The following is a 22,996-nucleotide window of genomic DNA, read 5'->3' as shown; positions in this document are numbered from 1 at the left end:
CGGATACTTATAAACTCGCCGACATCAGACAAAAATATGGGACTGTAGGAATTATCAGCAGTACTAACTTTCTGTTGGTGCTTTCTGACGGCAACATTGCATCACTGACGAATAATAATTCTACCATAAAAAAAGAAACTGCTTTTCTCTGCATTTGTGTCTCCTAGGCCAGCAGGCATGAGAAGATCATCACGTGTTCAAAGGTGGCAGCGTCCATGCGGTGGCGTAGTAAAGCCGGCGCATGTTCAGTTTCAGCCGTTTTGTTAAATGCGACATTTACTTGGTTAGCGAAGTAGATTGATGACAAAGTCGTATTTATTTCCAATAGTGGCTCAAGGGATGACCCAGACTGCCAGTGCGCAAGAGTGCGCTGTCGTCGCCGCCTCTTGGTTATTGAAGAATGGCATCCATCGGTGGACCGTAATGCCTTCCTCCGCTTCGGTGGCTGTACGTTGAGACAAGAAACTTGCAATGTTCCGCGTTGGCAGGAATACCTGTAACGGCAACAATTGAGCTCGAGCAATGATACTGGGCCTGGGCATTAGGGCTTTCGAAATGATACTTTTAAATTATAGTGCTAATAAACTGAATGAGAATAAAGTGGACGGAAGCATCAACCGGCCAGCTAGCAGTCCAGATAAGCAAAAGACGTAGGAGTATTGGTGGGAAAAAAGCAGGAAAAATTGATACGGCCGCATATATTATAGGCACAGGTAGCGGTACAAGGTAGATAGAGAAGTTTTGAGGAAGATAAAAAAAAAAGGTTTAAGGAGATGTATACAAAAATTTTAGAATGTAAGTGATGTAAAAGTATACCTGATAAACTCAAGCAGGATAGGTGAGTATTTCTCACTGCCCCGTTCCACAGGGGATCACAATCCATCAGCATCATCATCGTTAGCTGGGAAGTTCCATTATTGTTAGAAGATAAAAGATAATCACCCTAGACTCATAGCACTATGATAAATTGTAGCTCCACTGCTGCTGCAGCCTCGCCGGCACCTCCGACGTGCGTGACGTCGCCACACTTTCCCCCTCTCATTATTCGTCGAACAGGATTTAAAAGAAATGAAACGCGTGAAGGCCCATTTGCTACACTAAGTGCACTTTCAAAGTATATATGTATATATATATATTTATATATATATATATATATATATATATATATTGTTTCTCTTACAACGCCTAATTTATGCGGTTCTATTTGGACCCGAGATATTAAATTTAATTTTGCAAGTTGGCCGAGTGCTTGAGGCCTACTTCGCTTCTGCTGCGGGTCGGCCCGGTATTGCACTGTCTCCGTGATCGGCCTATGCATTCGTGACCACGCGCCGTGATAAGGACGTAAGCCTGCCAGGGTACCACCTGGGAAGGCAAGCCCGACATTGCACTACGTCCAGGATCGGTGCACACATTGATGTCGCCCGTACGGACATAAGCCGCCCAGGGTACCCCCCCCCCCCCCCCCCCCCGCCTTAGAATACATGCGGGGGATGCATACAGGGGCTAGAGGTAATAAAATGGGACCGAAGCATGTACCGAGTACGGAGGAAACAGGTTTAGAAGTGTTCATCGCCGCCACTTGCTTCGCGTATACGAAGCAGCGTCGAGTGGCGGCGATGAGCATCGAGGAGCGCGGTGAACACTCGAGCAGAAACGTGAAGCGGAGCAGCATCGACACGCAGCATGGCTTGGAAGGCCATTGCACACTTGCTGGTGAATGCGGAGTCGCGCAGCGTGGATGCGCAGTGACACAGTGATGAGCGAGCAGCGGAACCGTGCCGTGTTGTTTGCGGGTGCAAACAAATATTTTGAGAAATACTTCGTACAGGACAAGGTTGATTAGGCGACCAACTCTGGTTTCAATAACACCTGCCTGCGATGTCGGAGCGGCACAAGTTTATGTTGGGCGAAACGTCTATGGTGAAAATGTGTTCAACTTCGTCTTGTACTTATAATTGAAAATAGTCTCTAAACAAGAACAGCGTTCCTCGCAAGCGTCGAAGACAGCTTTGCTTGACGCTATTCGCACAGCACGTTGGATTCAGACTTCATTTTTTCAGAAAATGTGCTTCTGGGCAGATTTGATAGGTTAGAGCGGGATATGTAATAAAAGAGGCGAGAAATTCTAAACGTGTTCAAAACTCGACTTTCACAAAAGGTGCTTCCGCTTCGTTTGAACGACATGCCCTAGTTTGGCCTAGTAATTGAAGCCGCGGTTTGGCATTCCATGTGAGCTTGGAAGTTTGCTGGAAGAACGGACAAGTGCACTGCGCAACTCCTATTTGAGCTAGTAATGCGAGATCTGGGATGTCCTTGTGACTGTATGGTGGGCTGTTCGATTGATATGGCTAGTAAGCCTACTGATCATATCATCCAGGGGCATTGAAATGCTCCGAAGTCACATCAGACAACAAAACAATGAATTATAATCCTGTGTGAGACAAAATTTCAATTGATTATCGTCATTAGTCACTATGATAACTAAGTTGATTTCTTCTGAAAGGTGAATGCAGCACAAAGCGCGAGTATTCAACATGTTCTGGATGTTCTGGATTTGCATGTCAACGAGGTGCAGGAACGGCATACCACATCTCACCTTTTAACGATGCCTCCTTGTAGGTCTCGTAATGGCTAAAGTGACTTATTATGATGCGATTAAAGGTCTTTTTATTGCCATTACACCGCCAGGTAACTTCGATGCCATCATAACCACTCGGATATGCCTCATTCCATTTGAGCAGTGCGTCAGATTTGCTCAGTACGATAATGACAGTGGAGAGCGAAGGTGGACCTGAAATTGCAAATGGGTAGAGGTTCAATATATCAGTACATTGTGAGATGCGACGCCTTTAACATCAGTAGCAGTACTGTACGTTTCATGTATGTTCATGTTCATGTCTATCTATGTTTTATCAAATTAACTCTGGGTGTTTAAGGATACATGAACAGGTGATAGCAACTAAGACGACATGACTAGAAAATTCAGGATTATTGCTAGAGTGCATAGGACTGCTGTGAGCTGGGATAGTCTGAAACATTTTTTTCCCCAGGTAAATAATCCCCGTGACTCCGTACTTAGGCGCTTGAATGAAATCGTGTTTCAGTTCACTGATAAGGCTTACATAGTTAATAACAACGGCCGTATGCTCGGCTATATATACAGGGTGTTTTTTTATTCGTTACCACAATTATCAAACATCCCTCGTGGTATACTACGCGTATAGCACAATTCTACTTTATGACCTAGATTACTCTCAGAGGCGCGCATTATTTTCACGAGAAACCATAGTTAATATTTGAGTAATAAACAAAGCTTTAGCAATTAACATTTGAGCCTATTATTTAGGGCATATATTGCAATTTAAGAAATGCAGCCGGTGACTTGGAAAGTCATATTCACCTGGAACGAATTTCGAAGTTCACACCAGTTTCGTGATATGCGTTCTGAAAGTTTGCGACGGAATGCATTGGTGTTTCAATAACGCTTTCTTGCTCCAGTGCCTAAGATAGCGTTTTATTAATTGTGGTTAGAAAAGTGAAACAACACATTATATTTACGGCAGGTTTGAAGGCGCATATCACGAACCTGGTGCTAGTTTCAGAATTCGTTCCAAGTCGATGGACCATGCGAAATTAGTGAATATTGCGGCATCCATTATAGGAACCTTGCAAGCGAATCTCCGCCGTTGCCGTTATGCTCCTTACAAAGTCTAAACGTGAAAATATCCTATCGAGCCTCGCGTTGCCTTACACTGTAGGCACGAGGGAAAGGACCATGCGTTTGTGTCGCGGCGCAAACCATAGCTTGCAGACACCATGTACGAGGATGGCAACCAAGAGAGAGAGAGAGAGAGAGAAAACAAGGGTAGGAAAGGCAGGGAGGTCAACCAGAACAGCATCCGGTTTGCTACCCTACACTGGGGGTGGGGGAAAGGGGAATAGAAAGAGGAAGAAAGGGAGAGAGGAAGCACTGAGTACGTGTGGGAGCGACACCTTACACAAGGACACTATAAACGGTCTGTTAAGCCCGTGCACTTCAAGTACCGCACTAGTGCACGAATCGCTTTTCGAGCTAGTGACGGGTGTGGCCACGGTCCGAGTATCTTTGACTCGGTGAAACATCTCGAGTCCAGTCTGCGTAAAGTTGCCCGCAGAGAGAGGCGTTGGACATCGTAGCGAGGGCAGGTACACAATAGGTGCTCGATGGTCTCCTCGCACCCACAGGAGTCGCACTTCGGGCTCTCGGCCATTCCCATACGGTAGGAGTATGCGTTCGTGAACGCCACTCCCAGCCACAAGCGACACAACAAGGTTGCTTCGCCGCGGGGAAGGCTAGATGGCAGTTGTAGCCGTAGCTTGGGGTCCAGTTTACGTAATCTGCAATTTAGGCCACTTGAAATCCAGAGATCTTGGGACTTCTTACGCGCAAGTCGGCGAAGTTCTCTGGCAGCGTCCGACCTCGCCAAAGGTGTTGGACGCGTCTTGGTATCTTCGTGGGCACAACCAAGAGAGCCGGCTGCAGCCACAGTATAGGAGGAATTTTTGAGAGCGAACGTGCCATGTGCTAAGTAATTGTTCGGTGTTTGAATTCAAACATGCGGACTAGCATTTTAGAGCATCGGTGAAGACGAAATTCAAGCAGTCCTTGAGATAACGTTGCAGCCACACTTCATGAAATGCACTAAGTGACTGGCGATCAAGGAGTGGCAACCAGGCACTCCAGCTGTATAGAATATATGTTCGAATACGCGGCAAGTATAATGCAAAGAACATCAACACATTACTGCTGCCTCATCATGGAAAAATAAATAACGTTTTCTATGGTTTCTAAGCGCTGTAATTTGTTTGAAATAAGTGTCGCTTTGCTTCGTTTCTACACTAGAGTGTGTCGAGCGCAACAATATTTACCAAAATGAAATCTATATGCCGTTGTAATAAAAATGCTGTTTCTACCCCCGCGCAAGAACTACAACAAAAGAGAAGAAAAACAGTTGTCATGCACAAGGTGAATACCGGTTGATATATTAAAGTAAAACAGATTCTAAGCTTCTGAGACGAACTGACACATACGCATATAAACAACACACTTTAAATGCACGTGCGATACATAATTTTTGCTCTGCACCCATGATGTCGTTGTGTGAAGTTCTAGTGGTCAGATGAAGTAATCAGCGTCATAACAAAATCAAAATGTGAAATAAGTGGCGGCCACCAAGCAGTTAGCCTATCACAACGTTCGGCCAATCGCACTGTCCATGCATAGGCGCCGATGGATAGAATTTGTGCGCATTCATAACTTTGGGCGTTACCCTTCGCTAACGCAAGGTTCTTTTTAAAAATTACTACAATCACGTGTATAATGACAGAACATTTGCGAGGCGATTTATTTTGTTTCTGTCGAAAAGATAAAAATTGTTTAGCGGCCCCGGAGCCGTGCGAATCAACTAATTGAAGCGAAGTGACAACTTGTGGTGGTAATTTTTTGAAGTGCCGGTGTTTCATAATGCGTATTGCATGGAGGACGGGGTAAGCTTACGTGCTGGTAACGTACTCAGCTACCACAGTGAGACTAACGCGGTCATAGAAAATTTTGTCATTTTTTGGTTGTGTCAGAAGACGAACGACACCTACGGCGCAGTTGAACGAGGGGTTAGCTGGTGCACTTTAAGTAAAGTTTGGGCACTAGATGTGCGAGTGCTCAGGGCATGACAGCAACACATGGAAAACATGAGAAAACGCAACTAGTAAGTTGTCACGAGGAAACGACCAGAAGTAACGTTGCACTCGTGGAGGCTTCGCAAGTATACGACTCCCGCAAAAACTTTCCCAGGCATTGAAACAATGGTGAAACAGATCTGGTGTGCTTCGTCTGGAAAAAAAAAAGTTATAATCAGGTTAACCTAGTGATAACATCACGGGTGTAGAAACGAGCGTCTGAAACTGCGTTTGCCAGCCTCTCAAGTTACAGGTGACCTGATATACGAAGAGTTGACATGATGCTCTCCTTTGCTCATTTCGAGTGAAGCATTCTTTCACGGGTTTGCGGCATATAGTCAGGTGCTTAGTTAGCGCGCAGGACGCGTTTCACCCGCACTCTGGCGGTTAAACATGGCGGATTAGCGCAAAGCTGCAGAAGTGGTTGTCTGACCGTTGCTGCGCGTGGCGCGTGCAGCCGAGACTGCTCGTGGTTTCGTGCGCGCCGTCGTGTTGCAAATCGAGAGGTCGCCGCTGCTGTTGCAGCGAGTGTCATCCAGCGATATCTGTTCTGTCTGTGCGCGCGTGACACCACGCTCGTTAGTTTAGTTAGTAAGCGAATGGTTACTGCAATATATACGGCCGGTAAATCTACTAACCTCACTTCGCATAACTATCTAATGATTTGCTATCGCGATCAACGCTTAACCTTTCGGGCGAAACTGCGACTTCTTTGTGTGTATTTCAATATGTAACCCATATTACCCAGTTATAAAGTTGATTAGTGTAATTTTGTGATTAATTAAATTATGTATTTTTATTTGCGGTGTAAATAACGTGCGTCTCTCCGAGTAATCCGGCTCAATGAGTAGATTTGTGCTATATCCCACAGGCCATTTTAAAATTTTCTGCTAATGTACAAAAAAAAGGAAAAGAAAGAAAAACGTTTACCGTGACACCTCTTTTTTTAAAACCTAGGGCGCTGTAACGTAAAACTATTCCAAACTTTTCTATTCCAATTCTGCAATCAGTCCTTCACGATTGCTGAAAAACTTTTTTGGACCACTCCCGCTTTACCTGTCTATCACGCGACGCCACGAAAACTGCGATAGCTCTCCATCTGATATGACGTGTACACACTGATTATGCATGATTTTGCAAGTCTTTTGGCCATTATCCCTCGGCTATTGGTGAAAAGCTTTCGGGCTGCACCCACTTCACCTGCGTGTCAGGCGACGGCACAAAACCGCAAAAACTCACCACGTCAACGTGACGTTTACGCGTTAAAGATGCATTAATATGCCGGACAAAACTTAATTTTCTTCTGAATAGCCTCAGGCTGCCCGTTCCGAAAGGAATAAAAGATGGCTGCCGCCGATCGCTCAGGCACTGGCTACTCACACCTGCCGGAGAGCATGGGTTTATTTGCGCGTAATAAACTTTTTGCGTGGCCGTGTAACGTTTTCGAGCACTTTCGGCACGTTTACGACCTCGTTCTGCCAACTCTTCTTTGCTCATGATCCATTTTAGTGGCATTCTTAAGCTTCCGTTGCATGCCGCCGCGATTCTCGACGAGCCACCGTAAGCTAAGTAAGGGAAAACGGACCAATCACAGACGGTGGCACCACCCTCTTCATACGGTTATCGATTTTCAGTGCAGTGGTTCGGCCCCATCAAATACTTCTCCACCTAAGCGTGCTCCTCGCCTCTTGCGAGCCAATTAAATAAGACAAGCCGTTCAGTGTAGGCAATGTTATTCGTTTTTCAAGCAAACAAAAGTGACCTCTTATGAACGGGGAGAGCGTTTGATTGGTCTGTTTAGACAATCCTGCGGGTGACCGCCTGATGCTTGCATCGGCGGTTACGCAAATTTGACGCCAGGAGATTGGAATAAAAACATATTGGAATAGTTTTACGTTGTAGGGCCTCTATTTTTCGAGACACTCGTCAGTTGTATGGTAGAACATGCGCTATCCGTGTGATAGACTAGACAGAATAAATGCCGTAGCTCGAGTCCTCCCTTCGTTTGGTTATCGTATTATTACCGGAATGCAAGCGTAAGAGGCATGAAATTGAACGTGTCATTCCTATCCTTAGCTTCCCGCAGATGAGCATGTTGCTTAAGCTTATTTCGTGAATTGTTACACTATCCCACAAAGCGCGGATTCCTCATGCATCGAACGCTTTACCTCACCCAACGAATCGATCATACCATGAAAAGCCACCGTTCACATGGAATGCTGAAATTTTTCTTCGGTATTTTGTACCTCGGACTTGACGTGAAAGACACGACGTTTTCAAAGAAGTTGCTTCTATACTAAAGGTCAAGTGCACCCTTGAGACGGTTTAAGAAATATTGCATACTGTCAGGTGCATGAACGTTACCGTCATTTATGCTACTCGCATTTTGCAGCTCCTAGGTCGTTGTACCTAACGTTGTGACCAGGCCGACACAAGGCACCTACTTCCTGTTACCGTATTTTGCTTCGTATACCTGGATTTTTTAGATGCGCTATACCGAAAAACACAATAGAATCAATACTAGCTGTGGCTTGTCAAGTACTTCTTTTTATGATTAACCCACTTCCCTCTGTAAAACTATTGCGTGCTGACTGTATAATAAATAAATAAATAAATAAATTTGAAGGATCTTATATATAGGACGTAAAGTGCTGCGCACACTTTTAGCGAAACGACAACGTAACGCAAATATGCGCGTGGCGGCGTTATAACAAGCTTCCTGAAAGTAGACGCCAAGGGTGTGGCAATTTCGCTCCTTGTTATTCCGCAGGAACAGGATACTCTACACGCGTGGAAGAACTTATAAAATTTGAGGGCGATGGACTTGGCTTCAAGCATTGCATTCAGGTTGATCGTATGACTCTTCAAGTTAACAAGTTAATTAGTTTAGTTTTTATAACCAGTTTCCCCATTCCGACCGCGCGTCATTAAAACGTCTGAAGGTCCGGTAAAAGAAAAACGTTATAAGCATGGGAACTTGCATATTTTAGGAGAATTTCGTACCGTATTCTCTGAAACGCTGAATCAGAGACAACCGCGCTTGAGCTGCGCACCAAGCTGTAACAGCGCTATCTATTACTGCTTATCCACCGTGTATGGAGGCAATCGCCCGGAAGATGCTTGGATTTGAAGACGTATGAAAATTGTAGGTACAGAAAGAGTAGAAACTTGATACCTGCACTCTGCGACCTCTGTGACAAATGTCTCTCTCGTCCGCATCCATGGTCATTACAGCCGCGGATCCAAATCGTGATGTAGTCTTGCGGTATTTGGTGGGTCAGCCGTAGGTATCCACTTGACAACGCAGCGGTCCGCCCATTGTTAATAGTGATATCGCAGTCAGCCGAATCACTGCATGTGGTCCATTCTTCTCCCTCCAATTCCCTGTACTAAAGAAAGAACAGAAAACATGCTTACATTGTTAACATGCGTACCGCATCATGGGGTTCACCAACTGCCACACTGCTTATTCGTTAGGTACGGCACTATGGGTACATTACGATGGCAAAGACTCCAGTGAGAGCAGACTATGATAGCGTTTCTTGAAAACGAAAAGAAGAGCTTTTAAGAATTATATGTGGTATATCGTCTGATAAGCGCCTCCAATTGGGGAGAGGACAACACGAAACACACCGATAAAATATCACACGTCGCAGTCATTGAATAACTATAGCATTTTTTATTCCAAAGCTGCCTCTATGCCAAAGTGGGAAGGGGAGGAGATCGACACTGCTACAATGACCAATTAATTTATGTTGATTTTATCTAAAATTGAAGCAGCGCGATGGAGCGGACATACGAGAAACAGGAAAACAATCCCAACAGGACTAGCGATGAATTCATTCCATTCAGCTGCCGATCCCGAGGATGTCAACCAGTGTTCGTTTAAAGATTGCGGATGGTGCCCGTTTCACGGGCGGCGGCGCAGAACGCCTCGAGACCACCGCGCGTATCCACCCGTGATCGAATTCAGTCCTCGAGGTAAGTCGCCAAGAGAGGTGCTTTGCATGCATATCCCCCACAAGGCGCGAGTTGCCAGTCAGAGCTCGTTCTTGTGCTTGCTTTGTCCATTTGTGTTCAAGGTCGCACTGGTTTTCACAAATAAGTGTAATAACTTCTTGGAGACAAACTAGTTAAATAAGTTAGCTGCCAGTTTTCATTACGCTCGCCAAGCTTATTGGAGTGTTGAATGTTACTTATGCACGGAACCGTACCGCGTCCTTCGACAAGTGACTGACGTCACTTGTGTCCGCCAGCCCCACTACATTTTCTGTACCGTTGTCCAGCGACGTTGTCCACGTTTCGAGATTCTCAAGCTTTACCAACCGCCCTCTGCTGTGCGCTTTTAGTGGCCGGCGCTTCTGCCGCCGGGGTTCAAGCTGCTCGAAGACGATGATGTTGACCCTCGGATTTAGTGGGACGTAAGCGGCCCCTGGCCGAGGACGACGATGCGCCTCGCCGGCTGGCTTCCATGTTGGCCAGTACTTGCAACCCCTTGTAACTACACCTTGGAAATAGTTTACCTATACTGAGCTTCCACGTAATAATATATTGAATGGCAGGTATGAGGTTTATCCTTTGAGTCTGTAAGGGTTTAATAAACTATAATTGGCTGTGATATTCAGATACCACCAAAGTGGAGGATAGAGGCAAGAAATGCTTCGTATAAAAGAAACACCGGTGGTCAGTTTTCGCGCGGCTTCGCATTCTTACGGAATTCCTGGCCACATACGTCGCATCCGCCCCGTCGACTTGAGGAGGAGGGGGGGCAGGGAGCCAAAGCTCGTTTGCTCCGCTATGCCACACCGTGATGTCCGACACAGGTCCGCAAGATGACGTCGCGAGGCGGCGGACCATTTGTGTGCGGCGACGGCGCGAACGAGGCTCCCAGTGGCAGCAGCGCTCTTTTAAAGGAAGCTGGAAAATCGTAGGGGCCATCCGAGTCACCTCTTTTGCAGCTCTACCCGGTACTTTTTGTTGGTTACCTCTGCTACAGTGCGCCTGCACTTTCTCGGATTAGTGCAATTGCTGTGCGCACACTTGAAAGTGCTCGGGCTCGCGCACTTTCACAATGACTACCGCGATGTGCGTCAACTTGGGGCACTATTGCAGAGGCACACGCGTGCCCAGTTCGAGTTTATCTGCAACATGTGTCATTGCGAGTGCATCTAAGGCTACTGACTCGACACAGGAATCATCCACTGACGAACGTCGCAAGCCGGTCGCCGCCTACTGAGAAGCCATGTTGTCGCAGCAAGACTTATTGCTGTCGGATTTCGAAGTGCATGACACACCAGAAGTTCCACTCTGGACGATGGCAAAGCCAAAGTGAGACTCTCAATCACCGGAATAACGAAGAAGTCGAAAATACCGCTTGCTGGGCTCAAACATTTCGCGTTATCCTACATTACTTACATGTATGGATATATCGAACACGTTTTCGTTGATGATTATGTGACACAGACCTCTTCCGTGGCAGCTTACATGATACCTGGAATGGGGATCGCACAACGGTTCAAGATAAGACACAGAACGTCGTCTGGAGCAGCTGAGTTGACCGGAATTCGAGAAGCAATTCCCTGCATACTACAACAAAGCCTCGAGAAATGGACATTGTTCTGTGACTCAAAACCAGCACTGCAATTCATCGGCAATTATATGAATCACAGAACCGCATATAGTCATCTGGTTTATGATATCATGTATCTGCTTGCTGAGACATCTCAATCCGGGCATTCCATCGTGCTGCAGTGGATTCCTAGCCATTGTGGAATAGCTGGAAATGAACAGGCTGATGCGGAGGCATCAGCCTGTTCGTCACGCTTGTAAGCATACGCCTGTAAGCAAGTCACGCTTGTAAGCATAACAGATTCCCTACACTTGCTCAAGGGCTGAATAAATGTTAACAACCGATCACCAGTCAGTTCTCCCAGCAACACGTCTCCTCGGTCCAGTAGCAACTTGGCTTTGAGTCGCTTCTGTTACTCACTCCACGAGTAATAATCGACAGTACCATTGTGCACACGAAAAAAAGTTGCAGTGGGACCTGAAAAGGGAAGCATTGCCAACGATGGCAAATTATTAGAAAACTACACGAAGTAAGAATCGTAGGTGAGAAAGACTACTTAAACATTCGCTTACTTAATAAATTGACAAGCATGGTGTTACACGTGCAGAGGCAAACACGGACACATATCACTCGTCGAGCGCGAACACACGCTGTCACCGCGCTGAACCGAGGGAAACGGACGCTTCTGCTGCCTCTCATCCGCTCCTATTAATCATTTGCCTGCTTTCTTTTTCCCGCCAATACTCTAAACGTCTCTTACTTATCTGGGCGGCTGACTGATTAACGCTTCTCTCCGCTTGGAATCAAATCGCTTATGGAAGGTGGACGTTACCTACTGGTCTAACCTTCGCATTCCTTTTGGTTGTACTGAGCTGTTTGCAGATTTTTGCTGCAGCGGACGCATATGGCATGCTATTCCGAATATTTGCTCCGGTATGTTTTGGTACTTAGGTAACCAGGTTCGGTCTCAAATAGCAAGGCACTGCCCTTGTGTGTTATCGTACAGAGTTTCCTTTCTGACTTCTTGCCGAACTTATAAATCTCCATGGTATTTATTATTTCTATTCCTTGCACTCAATTTACCGTCTTTGTTTCTCTCACTTTCTTGTGATGATTCCTGGATGTCAATTTATACTTTCAATTAAGCTGTACTCGATAACCGACTTTTTTCACTTCTTCCTCCATTCCGTTTCCTCTTTGTGAGGTACAGGTATTTGTGCCCTTTTGCCGCTCATTTATTTTCCTTCATGTTCCTGAGTCTTTATGAAAAACTAATCTCGCTCTGCGCTTCTCTGATTTCAAAAAAGGCCCAACCCATGCCACTGCCTAATTTGTTGTTTTACTGTGGGCTCTCAATGCCAACCGGCCTACCGATCTTTGGTTAACTTCCTGCCCCGACAAGATATCTGTTAAGTACAGAATGCTTTGAAAGTGAGCGCAATTTCCATTGCTCCTTGTTTATTATGTACTATATGCTACGTATGCGTTTATTATGTATTATGGGTGTTATATTACATATTTATTTGTCGCTTTTTTGTGCGCTGCCGCTTTGCCGGTAAAGGAAGGCCCGCAGCTCCGTCAAGCTGTCATCTATGATAGCTTGACACACCAGTCGTTGTGTGTGCCACATCTCTCCTCTGTTTGTGTTTTGACTGGTTTAAATCTCAAGAATATGTAGCAACTGACACAGACCGCAACTCATCTATGAATGATTTTTCTGTGGGAATTCCCGCATTTTGCAAAACTACTTGTTGCAAATAAAGCTCAAGGTTCAAAGGTCCCAATGGCAAGTGGCACTCAAGCCTGGTGATGATTTATTGGCATCTCCTTTGAAACGGGGCGGTGACAAAAGGTCAGCTAGCCTGCTTGAATTACTCAGGTATGCTGTAGATGCTTTTCATTCTACCATTTTTGTATAACTCTCCTTAATCTTTTCTTCTTCCTCAAGCCTTCTCCATCTACCTTGTACCGGTATACCTATGCCTGCAACGAATCCGGTCGTATCAATCTCTTTCCTGATTTTCCCCCTCCATTACTCTAAACGTATCTTGCTTACCTCTGCAGAGGCGCCATTAGCGGCAGTTTCTCTCCCTATGGCAAACTTGCCCTAAAGTTGCAGCCTCTTCGCAGAACGGCGGTAGATACATACAGCGAAATCAACTTTGCTTCTATGCTTCTGTGCTTGCTTCTATGCTCGAGTGCAGAAGCAAATTACTGGTCCAGTGAAGAATTAGGCTTTTAAAGCGTTTGACACCGCCAAATCATCGTCAGCACTGATGCTGCGGCGCCATTTGATACCAAAAAATCACGACAATTTCGCATGTCCGTGGCATCATATCTTTTAGGTTCGCCGAAATAAACAGTTTGTCTCAATAAAGATGAAACATGGCTAATATTTATGTGGATAGTGTCAGACGAGGCTAATCTAAGGCTCATTTTAACGTTTACTTGATGTCCCTTTGAGGTGCGAGGAGCCCTGGCAAATTCGCGTTGAAGTGGACGACCTGGGCGACGCTGTCATGTTACGCGATCACGGTAAACGGTGGTCGCGGGTGAGGCACGCACGCACGCACGCACGCAGGCACGCACGCACGCACGCACGCACGCACGCGCACGCGCACACGCACACACATACACACACACACACACAAAAAAAAAAAGAGCGAGAAGAAAGGGGGTTAACCGAGGGGCCCGATTTTATTAGTCATATCTTAAGAAGCCAAGAAACACTGACACCAAGGAAAATATTGGGGAAATTACTTGTGCTCAATAAATGAAATAAAGAAACGATAAATTATTTTCCCTTATGTTGTCCTTGGTGTCAGTGTTGGCTTCTTATGATATGACTAATAAAATCGGGTCGCTCGGTTAACCCCCTTTCTTCTCGTTTATTACATAACGAGGGTCTCGAATCAGGCAACATCGATGCCTTCAGGTAGCATGTGTGGGTTTATTGACCGGTTGCCTTCACCCAAAAGAAGATCACCTTCTCGTGACGCCTGCGGCAGAAAGGATGTTCCACATCCGTCGCCCAGGTCTGCGAGTGGTGGCGCTGGCTAGCACTCCCAGGGTTCTACTAAGAAACATAAATACCCAAGAAAGTGGATGGGGCAACGGTGCCGTGGTAGCTGAATTGGTAGAGCATCGCACGCGTAATGCGAAGGTTGTGGGATTGTTCCCCACATGCGGGAAGTTGTTTTTTCATCTACTTTCATTTCCATTAATTTATCGTTTCTGTATTTCATTTATTAGGTACAAGTAATTTCCGCTAGGTTGTCCTTGGTGTCAGTGTTTGTTGGCATCTTATGATATGACTATATATATATAATATATATATATATATATATATATATATATATATATATATATATATATATATTGTATTCTACGAAAAAGGTAAGACGACGATTGGTAATCTTTTCAAATACTTTAGAAAAGCAGCTCGTCAAAGCGATCGGTCTATAATTTATCATGAAAGTAGAGTCGTTTCCGGTTTCGAGAATGGGAATAACTATGGCTTTTTCCACGTAGAGAGAAGGCGGCCTGTAGCATAAAGTGTGTTAGACAGGCCAAGTAAACATTCTAGCATACTTTCACGTAGCATTTTCATCATATCATATGTTATTCTATCCGCCCCGGGTGCAAAACTTTTGCACAAGTCTAAATCAATGTTTAGCTCCTGCATAGAAAAAGGTTGGTTGTATGTATCTGCAGTTGCGTGCCGAGTATGCATTCGAGCTGACTCCACTATCCTTCCATAGCTAGAAAAATTTTGCGTGTACTGCTGTGAGATAGATATATACTCAATATGCTTCCCTAATGTATCACCTGTTGTTCCAACGTGTTTCCGTGTTTATTACCAAGTGGAAGAGGGTTGAATGCATTCCCTTTGCGCCTCCTAAACCTGTTATAGACTCTTTTTTGTATCTGTGTAAGAGTTGACAGACGAGAGGTAATTTGTCCAGCTCGTTCTTTTCCCAATGCGGGGTCTACGTCTGCCGTTTACCTTGCATCGTTTAAAGGCAATAAATCTGTCCGTTGTAGGGCAGCGGGAGAATACACTCCAAGATTTGTTTTGTTCCTTTTTTGCTTTTTCACAATCCGAATTCAACCAAGGCTTTGACGAAGGTCTTCCGCTCGGGGACTGATGAATTTATTCTTGTGCGGCATGAAGGATGGGCTGACATATGTACACATTTCTTCCACCCCCAACTTTTAAATTGCGTCAAATGATAAGGTAGAAAGCTCTTTAAATTTACTCCAATTAGCTCCATGCAAGTTCCGCTTTTTCGGAAGGTCAGCAGGCTCATGTTGAATGGTCTGTAGCGCCACTGGGAAATCGTCGCTATTATACGAATTTTTCATCACTTTCCATTCTATATACGGTATGAGTGCTGAAAAACCTATTGCTAAATCTATTGCAGAATAAGCCTTACGCACTGTGTTGAAATAAGTTGAATCTTTTCATTGCACAGGGAAGTACCTGACGACATAAGGAACTTTTCTATGAGTCGTCCCCTTGCGTCACAACGTGAGTCGCCCCACAGTGTGTTGCGAGTGTTCAGATCCCCGACCAGTATATATCGCTCCGGCAGTTGGTTAATTAAGATTTCAAATTCCACGCTATTAAGACGATATTATGGTGGAATGTACAGCAAACACACCGTTACAAGCCTATTCGAGAGTATGGCTCTAATAGCAACAGCTTCTAGGTGTGTTTTAAGTTTTACATTTTGACATGCAACAGTATTTTGGACCCCTTTGAGCCAACCTGTTCCAGATGTCGCGGGCGCCTTCGCCCTACACTTCGTGTCTGTGTACGCTGAAGGGTACAGTGACCGAGCTAGTGAGCTTTCCAATCACCCTTCCCTGGTTTCAAGTCTATCGGTCACAGAGGAAATTGTCTTTTAGAACATGAAACGCTTACAACCGTCTTTTTCACGTAGTCCTGATGACAATCCACCTGCTTTGATTAAGACGTATGGGTCTTTGCTTGTTCCAGTGCTTACTTGTATTTTTAATTCTGCTTTAATAACGAACACATTCCAAAATGCTTGGAAACGAGCGCGGGTCGTTCCCGTTTTTAAGTCAAAGGTAAAAACTGCTGCGAGTAACTACAGACCTATTTCTCTCCTATGCGCAGCATATAAATTATTCGAGTCAACTCTGCACTCAATAATTTCATCGATCCTCTATTAAAAATACTATAATTCCTCAGCAACATGGATTCATATCGGGACGCTCCACGACTAGCAACCTCGTTAGCTTCATGATGCATGCCTCTCAAGTAGTGTATAAGAAAGGACAGCTGGATGTCATTTATTTTGACCTCAGTAAGGCGTTTGATGTTGTATGCCACAAAATACTCCTTCGAAAGTTGACACAACTTGATCTGCACCACTCTGTCACAGCGAGGATCAGAAGCTGCCTACGCGACCGGCACGGCTACGTTAGCGTATAAATGGTCAGTCGTCAGAACTTTATGTGGTTACAAGTGGTGTTCCTCAAGTGTCTGTCCTGGGCCCTCCTCTTTTCTCACTGTTTATTAACATTTCGACAGCCATTCAAAACTCTTCAATTTTCTTATACGCTGATGACGCGAAACTTTTCAAAGCTGTAAAAAATGTGATCATTGAGCCGCTCTTCAGAAGGACATTGCGAATGTTGCGTCAGGGTGCGCTGGAAACAAGCTGGTCATAAACGCATCAAAAACGAAAGTTGTAAGCTTCCCGCGGAAGACCAGCAGGCCTTTTTTTCGATATGGCGTTAAAGACGTTCTCCTGCCAAGAGCTCAGGGAACAAAGGACCTTGGAGTGTATACTTCGATAGCTCTCTGAGTTTCTCGCCCCATGCTCAGCAGACGAGGCAGCGCGAACTTCGAACGCTCGGGACAGTATGTCGGGTGACCAGAGACTTCAAACAACCTGGGCACTTTGTAACTTTATATAAGAGCGTATGCCTTCCAGTTATTGCGTACGCCTCCGTCGTTCGGGGCGGCACTTGTAGGTCAAATCGCTCACTTCTCGAATGTGTGCAAAAAAGTTCACATCTTCATTTAAACATCGATTCTGTCAAAAGCCTTCCATCTCCATAGAGCTGACAAAGACACTCGTGTTACCTGTTGACTACCCTAACCTGTAGACGCAACAAATCGGATGTTCTTTTTCTCCACAATATAATACATGAAAAAATCTGCTGCTCGAACTTTCTTTCTAATGTGCGCTTTTACATTCCACAGAAAGGCACAAAGAAACAGCGTGCCTTTCAGCCTTCCGATTTTTGTGACCCTGTATCTAGAGTGCAGGCGACACATAATGCCCATTCCGAGTGCCTGGATGTATTAATGCCTAATTTTAATATTTTCCTGAAAGTAGTTGCAGAGTAGTTTGAATAACTGAACAAAAACTCTCATTTTTGTTGTGTGTTCCGTCACTTTTAATCCTTTTTCTGTTTCTCCACTTGTGCTTTGGATTGTCTTCGTGCATACATATTATGCTGCGTTAAAATCTGTATTCGCGAAATTATTATTATTTTTATGTATGCGCGCATGTGTATGTGTGTGTGGGCGTGCACTGTTTTTCTTGTGCATTATATTGTAGAGAGCGCCAACACCAAGACCCTCGAAGTTCTTCCTGAGCACTTTAATAAACACCCTGTATTATTATTATTATTATTATTATTATTATTACTATTATTATTATTATTATTATTATTATTATTATTATTCAAGCCGCCGGAGGACACATGACGCATCACCCGGGAAGGCGCTCTCACAGGGTGCGAATGCGGTAGACCTACGTGATCAGGACGTTTGGAATGATAACCACCCTCTGCCTATTGCATTGAACGGGACAAAGCAAGCGGTTGGGTTCACCATCAGTTCAAACGACTCCTTGGAGTCATTTGAATATGGACGTTCTTAAGACGCAAAGCAAGCTTACTTCAATCATCAGCAGCAGCAGCCTATAGACCGTTTTTTCGTAGGCGCCGCCATATTGTGAACGCAGTGGCGCCGCCTATGAGCAGCGCCATACTGGCTTGGGTGAAAGCGGTCTTTTGCATGGCAGGTATACGCTCGGCGGTAGCTTCTGGCGTTTGTTTTCGCGGTCGTGCGGTCTGTTTAGTACGACGTGCGTCTTCTACGTGGTAAGCGGTTCTGTGAGACGTGCTGAAGTGGTTTAAGGCGTCATGGCCGGAATTTCTGCTGGCGTTGAGGTGGACGAAACACGCAGCGCGATGTGTGCGTGCATATTTGAGCCTACAATCAGCCTCGGAGATTAATTGTGTATTTCTGAATGTTCCAATCACTAATGTGACCTTATTGCAGTGTTATCCTCTATTTCTAAGCTGCGGTTTAGGAGCCATGAAACATACGCGACGATCGTAACAGCGTGGGTACCGTTCTGCTACGATAGGAGCTTTGCTGTTATACTTTGACAAGCGTTCAAACTGTTCGCTGCAGGTTACATTGCGTCGCTACTTCGTTGGATGGATGAGGTTTCCACCCATGAATAAAATAGTTTTGGCTAGTAATAGCAGCATACCTTACAGTCTGAATTAAGCTTGTCCAGCAAAGCGACCGTTTACGAACTGCGCGAGCGTCCTAATTAAGCAGTAGTAGGTGCTGGATTACAGATATTTTTGTTCTGTATGGCGCATGGTCCAAGCATACGGCATCAGCGGTTATATATTTATAAACGTTGTGCGGCGTTAGCCCGTTTTCTCTTGCTTTTTAGAGAAAGAGGATCATAACCGAATATTTTTTTCGGTTGTGTTCGTTCAGTTCTCTACCACGCACTCACACGTATTACGGAAATTTTGCGCTCAAAAATAGGCATCGCATTCTTTTTATGCGAACCCTCTCATATGTTATGGCTGTATACAGGCCAAAAAGGCAATGTCGAAGCACACAGCTTATATATGTATCGTGCTGGCTCACCAACCGCAGTGATCGCTGTGTTGAGCAGCGCCATGGGCCTCATGCAGCAAGGCTAGCGTAGACATGTGGTAATTTCAAGCATACTAGACTTGAAATGCGTGAGAACGATGCCGGTGTATCACAAATATTTGATAGCGCCTGCCGCTCAGATGTTTCGGGGTTGCCTTAGGTTGGCCGTGCACGAGCATGCGCTCTTATGTTTTACTCCCTACGCCAATCGATCAGACAGTGAGCTGATTTACCATTTAATGCTGGTACTACAGAGATGCCGGTTTTCTTTGTTGAATTAAAATCGATATAAACAATATAGTAAACAACACATACACGCACCGCGACTGATAATGCGCGTACACCGCGGCTGATTATGCGCGTCGCATTTTTGTGCCCTCAAGACATATTTCTGCCTGCAGTAGTTACCGATGCATCGAAAGGCTTCCCTGACGACCTTATATGAAGGAACATGGCGTAAATTTCACAAAGTAAGATCTAAAACATCTCGAAATCGTTCCGCAGCACGCGACAGCAATGCTTTCAAGCAGCGCCGCGCCGGATCGCCCAAGCTAGAGAGGAGGAAAGGCTCTCCGCGCGCCCCATCCTCCTCGCCTGATGAAACGGTCTATATATGCCCACTGTAGAACAAATGTCTCTCCCAGCGATCTCTACTTACGCCTGTCATGTGCCAGGTGGCCTCACCTTATGCCAGCAAACTTCCTAATTACAACCCGACACCTATACTTCTCTGCTGTCCTCGACAGCAGTTCCCTTCTCTTGGCGCCCATTCTGTAAATGTAACAGGCAAACGGCTATCTGCCTTACCCGTTACAAGAAGTGTCCAACTTTATTTCGACCTCTTAATGTGAACTAGTAAATCGACTACCTCCGTTTGCTCATTAATCCACACCACTCTCTTCCCATCTTTTAACCTACCGTCTATATCATTTTTCAATCCCATCGCTCGTTGCGCGGTCCTTCACTACTTCTCAAGCTTCCTTCCTTCATCATCATCATCATCGTCGTCGTCATCATCATCATCATCATTATCATCATCAGCCTGGCTACGCCCACTGCAGGGCAAAGGCCTCCCCCATACTTCTCCTACTACCCGGCTCATGTGCTAATTGTGGCCATGTTGTACCTGCAAACTTCTTAATTTCATCCGTCCACCTTTCTGCCGCCCCCTGCTACGCTTCCATTCCCTTCACTCTTAGGCAAAGTTACACCCTTTGGTTTGCCCCTTCTGCCACACAACAATAATCGTTATCTGCCTTGATGCGTTTCCTTTCTTTAACGCTGCGAGCCCGGTACTTTCCAGTAACGAACGGCACGCGCGTTATCAGCATAGAACAGTTTACACCCTTTGGAGTGCCCCTTCAGATAACGGGCGTGCCGTTCGTTACTGGAAAGTTCCGGGCTCGCAGCATTAAAGAAAGGAAACGCATCAAGGCAGATAACGATTACTGTTGTGTGGCAGAAGGAGCAAGCCAAAGCGTGTAACTTTGCCTAAGAGTGTTGGAATCCAGTCCGTAACCCTTAATGACCACCGGTTGTCTTCCCTCCTCATCACATGCCCTGCCCATGCCCATTTCTTTTTCTTGATTTCAACTAAGATGTCATTAACTCGTGTTTGTTCCCTCACCCAATCTGCTCTCTTCTTATCCCTTAACGTTACACCCATCATTCTTCTTTCCACAGCTCGTTGCGTCGTCCTCAATTTAAGTAGAACCCTTTTCGTAAGCCTCCAGGTTTCTGCCCCGTAGGTGAGTACTGGCAATACACAGCTGTTATACACTTTTCTCTTGAGGGATAATGGCAACCTGCTGTTCATGATCTGAGAATGCCTGCCAAACTCACCCCAGCCCATTCTTATTTTTCTGATTATTTTAATCTCATGCTCCGGATCCGCGGTAACTACATGCCCTAAGTAGATGTATTTCCTTACCACTTCCAGTGCCTCCCTACCTACGGTAAACTGCTGTTCTCTTCCGAAGCTGTTAAACATTATTTTAGTTTTCTGCAGATTAATTTTTAGACCCACCCTTCTGCTTTGCCTGTCCAGGTCAGTGAGCATGCATTGCAGTTGGTCCCCTGAGTTACTAAGCAAGGCAATATCATCAGCGAATCGCAAGTTACTAAGGTATTCTCCATTACCTCTTATCCTCAATTCTTCCCAATCCAGGTCTCTGAATACCTCCTGTAAACACGCTGTAAATAGCATTGGAGAGATCGTAACTACCTGCCTGACGCCCTTCTTTATTGGGATTTTGTTGCTTTCTTTATGGAGGACAACGGTGGTTTTTACATACGGCTCGTTTACACCCTGATTCCGTAATGCCTGCATGACTGCTGAGGTTTCGGCTGAATCAAACGCTTTCTCGTAATCAGTGAAGCTATATATAAGGATTGGTTATATTCCGCACATTTCTCTATCACCTGATTAATAGTGTGGATATGGTCTATTGTTGAGTAGCCTTTACGAAATCCTGCCTGGTCCTTTGGTTGTAAGAAGGCTAAGGTGTTCCTGATTCTATTTGCGATTACCTTAGTAAATACTCTGTAGACAAAGGACAGTAAGCTGATCGGTCTATAATTTTTCAAGTCTTTGGTGTCCCCTTTCTTATGGATTAAGATTATGTTGGCGTTCTTCCAAGATTCCGGTACGCTCGAGGTCACGAGGCATTGCGTATACAGGGTGGCCAGTTTTTCTAGAACAATCTGCCCACCATCCTTCAGCAAATCTGCTGTTACCTGATCCTCCCCAGCTGCCTTCCCCCTTTGCATAGCTCCCAAGGCTTTCTTTACTTCTTCCGGCGTTACTTGTGGGATGTCAAATTCCTCTAGACTATTGTCTCTTCCATTGTCGTCGTGGGTGCCACTGGTATTGTATAAATTTCTATAGAACTCCTCAGCCACTTGAACTACCTTATATATATTAGTAATGATATTAATATGCATCTGATTTTTGCCTATTCCTAGTTTCTTCTTCACTGCTTTTAGGCTTCCTCCGTTCCTGAGAGCATGCTCAATTCTATCCATATTATACTTCCTTACGTCAGCTGTCTTACGCTTGTTGATTAACTTGCAAGGTTCTGCCAGTTCTATTCTAGCTGTAGGGTTAGAGGCTTTCATACATTGGCGTTTCTTGATCAGATCTTTCGTCTCCTGCGATAGTTTACTGGTATGCTGTCTAACGGAGTTACCACAGACATTTATTGCACACTCCTTAACGATGCCCATAAGATTGTCGTTCATTGCTTCAACACTAAGGTCCTGAGTTAAAGCCGAATACCTGTTCTGTAGCTTGATCCGGAATTCCTCTATTTTCCCTCTTACCGCTAACTCATTGATCGGCTTCTTATGTACCAGTTTCTTCCGTTCACTCCTCAAGTCTAGGCTAATTCGAGTTCTTACCATCCTATGGTCACTGCAGCGCACCTTGCCGAGCACGTCCACATCTTGTATGATGCGAGGGTTAGTGCAGAGTATAAGGTCTATTTCATTTCTAGTCTCGCCATTCGGGCTCCTCCACGTCCACTTTCGGATATCCCGCTTGCGGAAGAAGGTATTAATTATCCGCGTATTATTCTGTTCTGCAAACTCTACTAATAACTCTCCCCTGCTATTCCTAGAGCCTATGCCATATTCCCCCACTGACTTGTCTCCAGCCTGCTTCTTGCCTACCCTGGCATTGAAGTCGCCCATCAGTACAGTGTATTTTGTTTTCACTTTACCCATCGCCGATTCCACGTCTTCATAGAGGCTTTCGACTTCCT

General features: G+C 45.2%; 1 protein-coding gene across 1 annotated transcript in view; it reads right to left on the bottom strand.

Annotated features, from left to right (window-relative positions):
• Positions 1-297: 297 nt before the first annotated feature.
• LOC126518711 (uncharacterized) overlaps positions 298-22,996 on the bottom strand; it is a 35,805-nt gene continuing 13,106 nt past the window's right edge. Inside the window, exons 4-6 of the mRNA XM_050168476.3 lie at positions 8,894-9,107; positions 2,600-2,794; positions 298-494 (exon numbers count right to left, since the gene is read on the bottom strand). Coding sequence (XP_050024433.3) covers positions 391-494; positions 2,600-2,794; positions 8,894-9,107 — 513 coding nt within the window. The 3' untranslated portion in view covers positions 298-390. The remainder of the gene's footprint in view (positions 495-2,599; positions 2,795-8,893; positions 9,108-22,996) is intronic.

This window comes from Dermacentor andersoni, chromosome 1 (genome assembly GCF_023375885.2).
Source record: "Dermacentor andersoni chromosome 1, qqDerAnde1_hic_scaffold, whole genome shotgun sequence".
Taxonomy (NCBI): Eukaryota; Metazoa; Arthropoda; class Arachnida; order Ixodida; family Ixodidae; genus Dermacentor; species Dermacentor andersoni.
The sequence above is the reverse complement of the archived record's forward strand: the minus strand, read 5'-3'. Positions and strand labels throughout refer to the sequence as shown.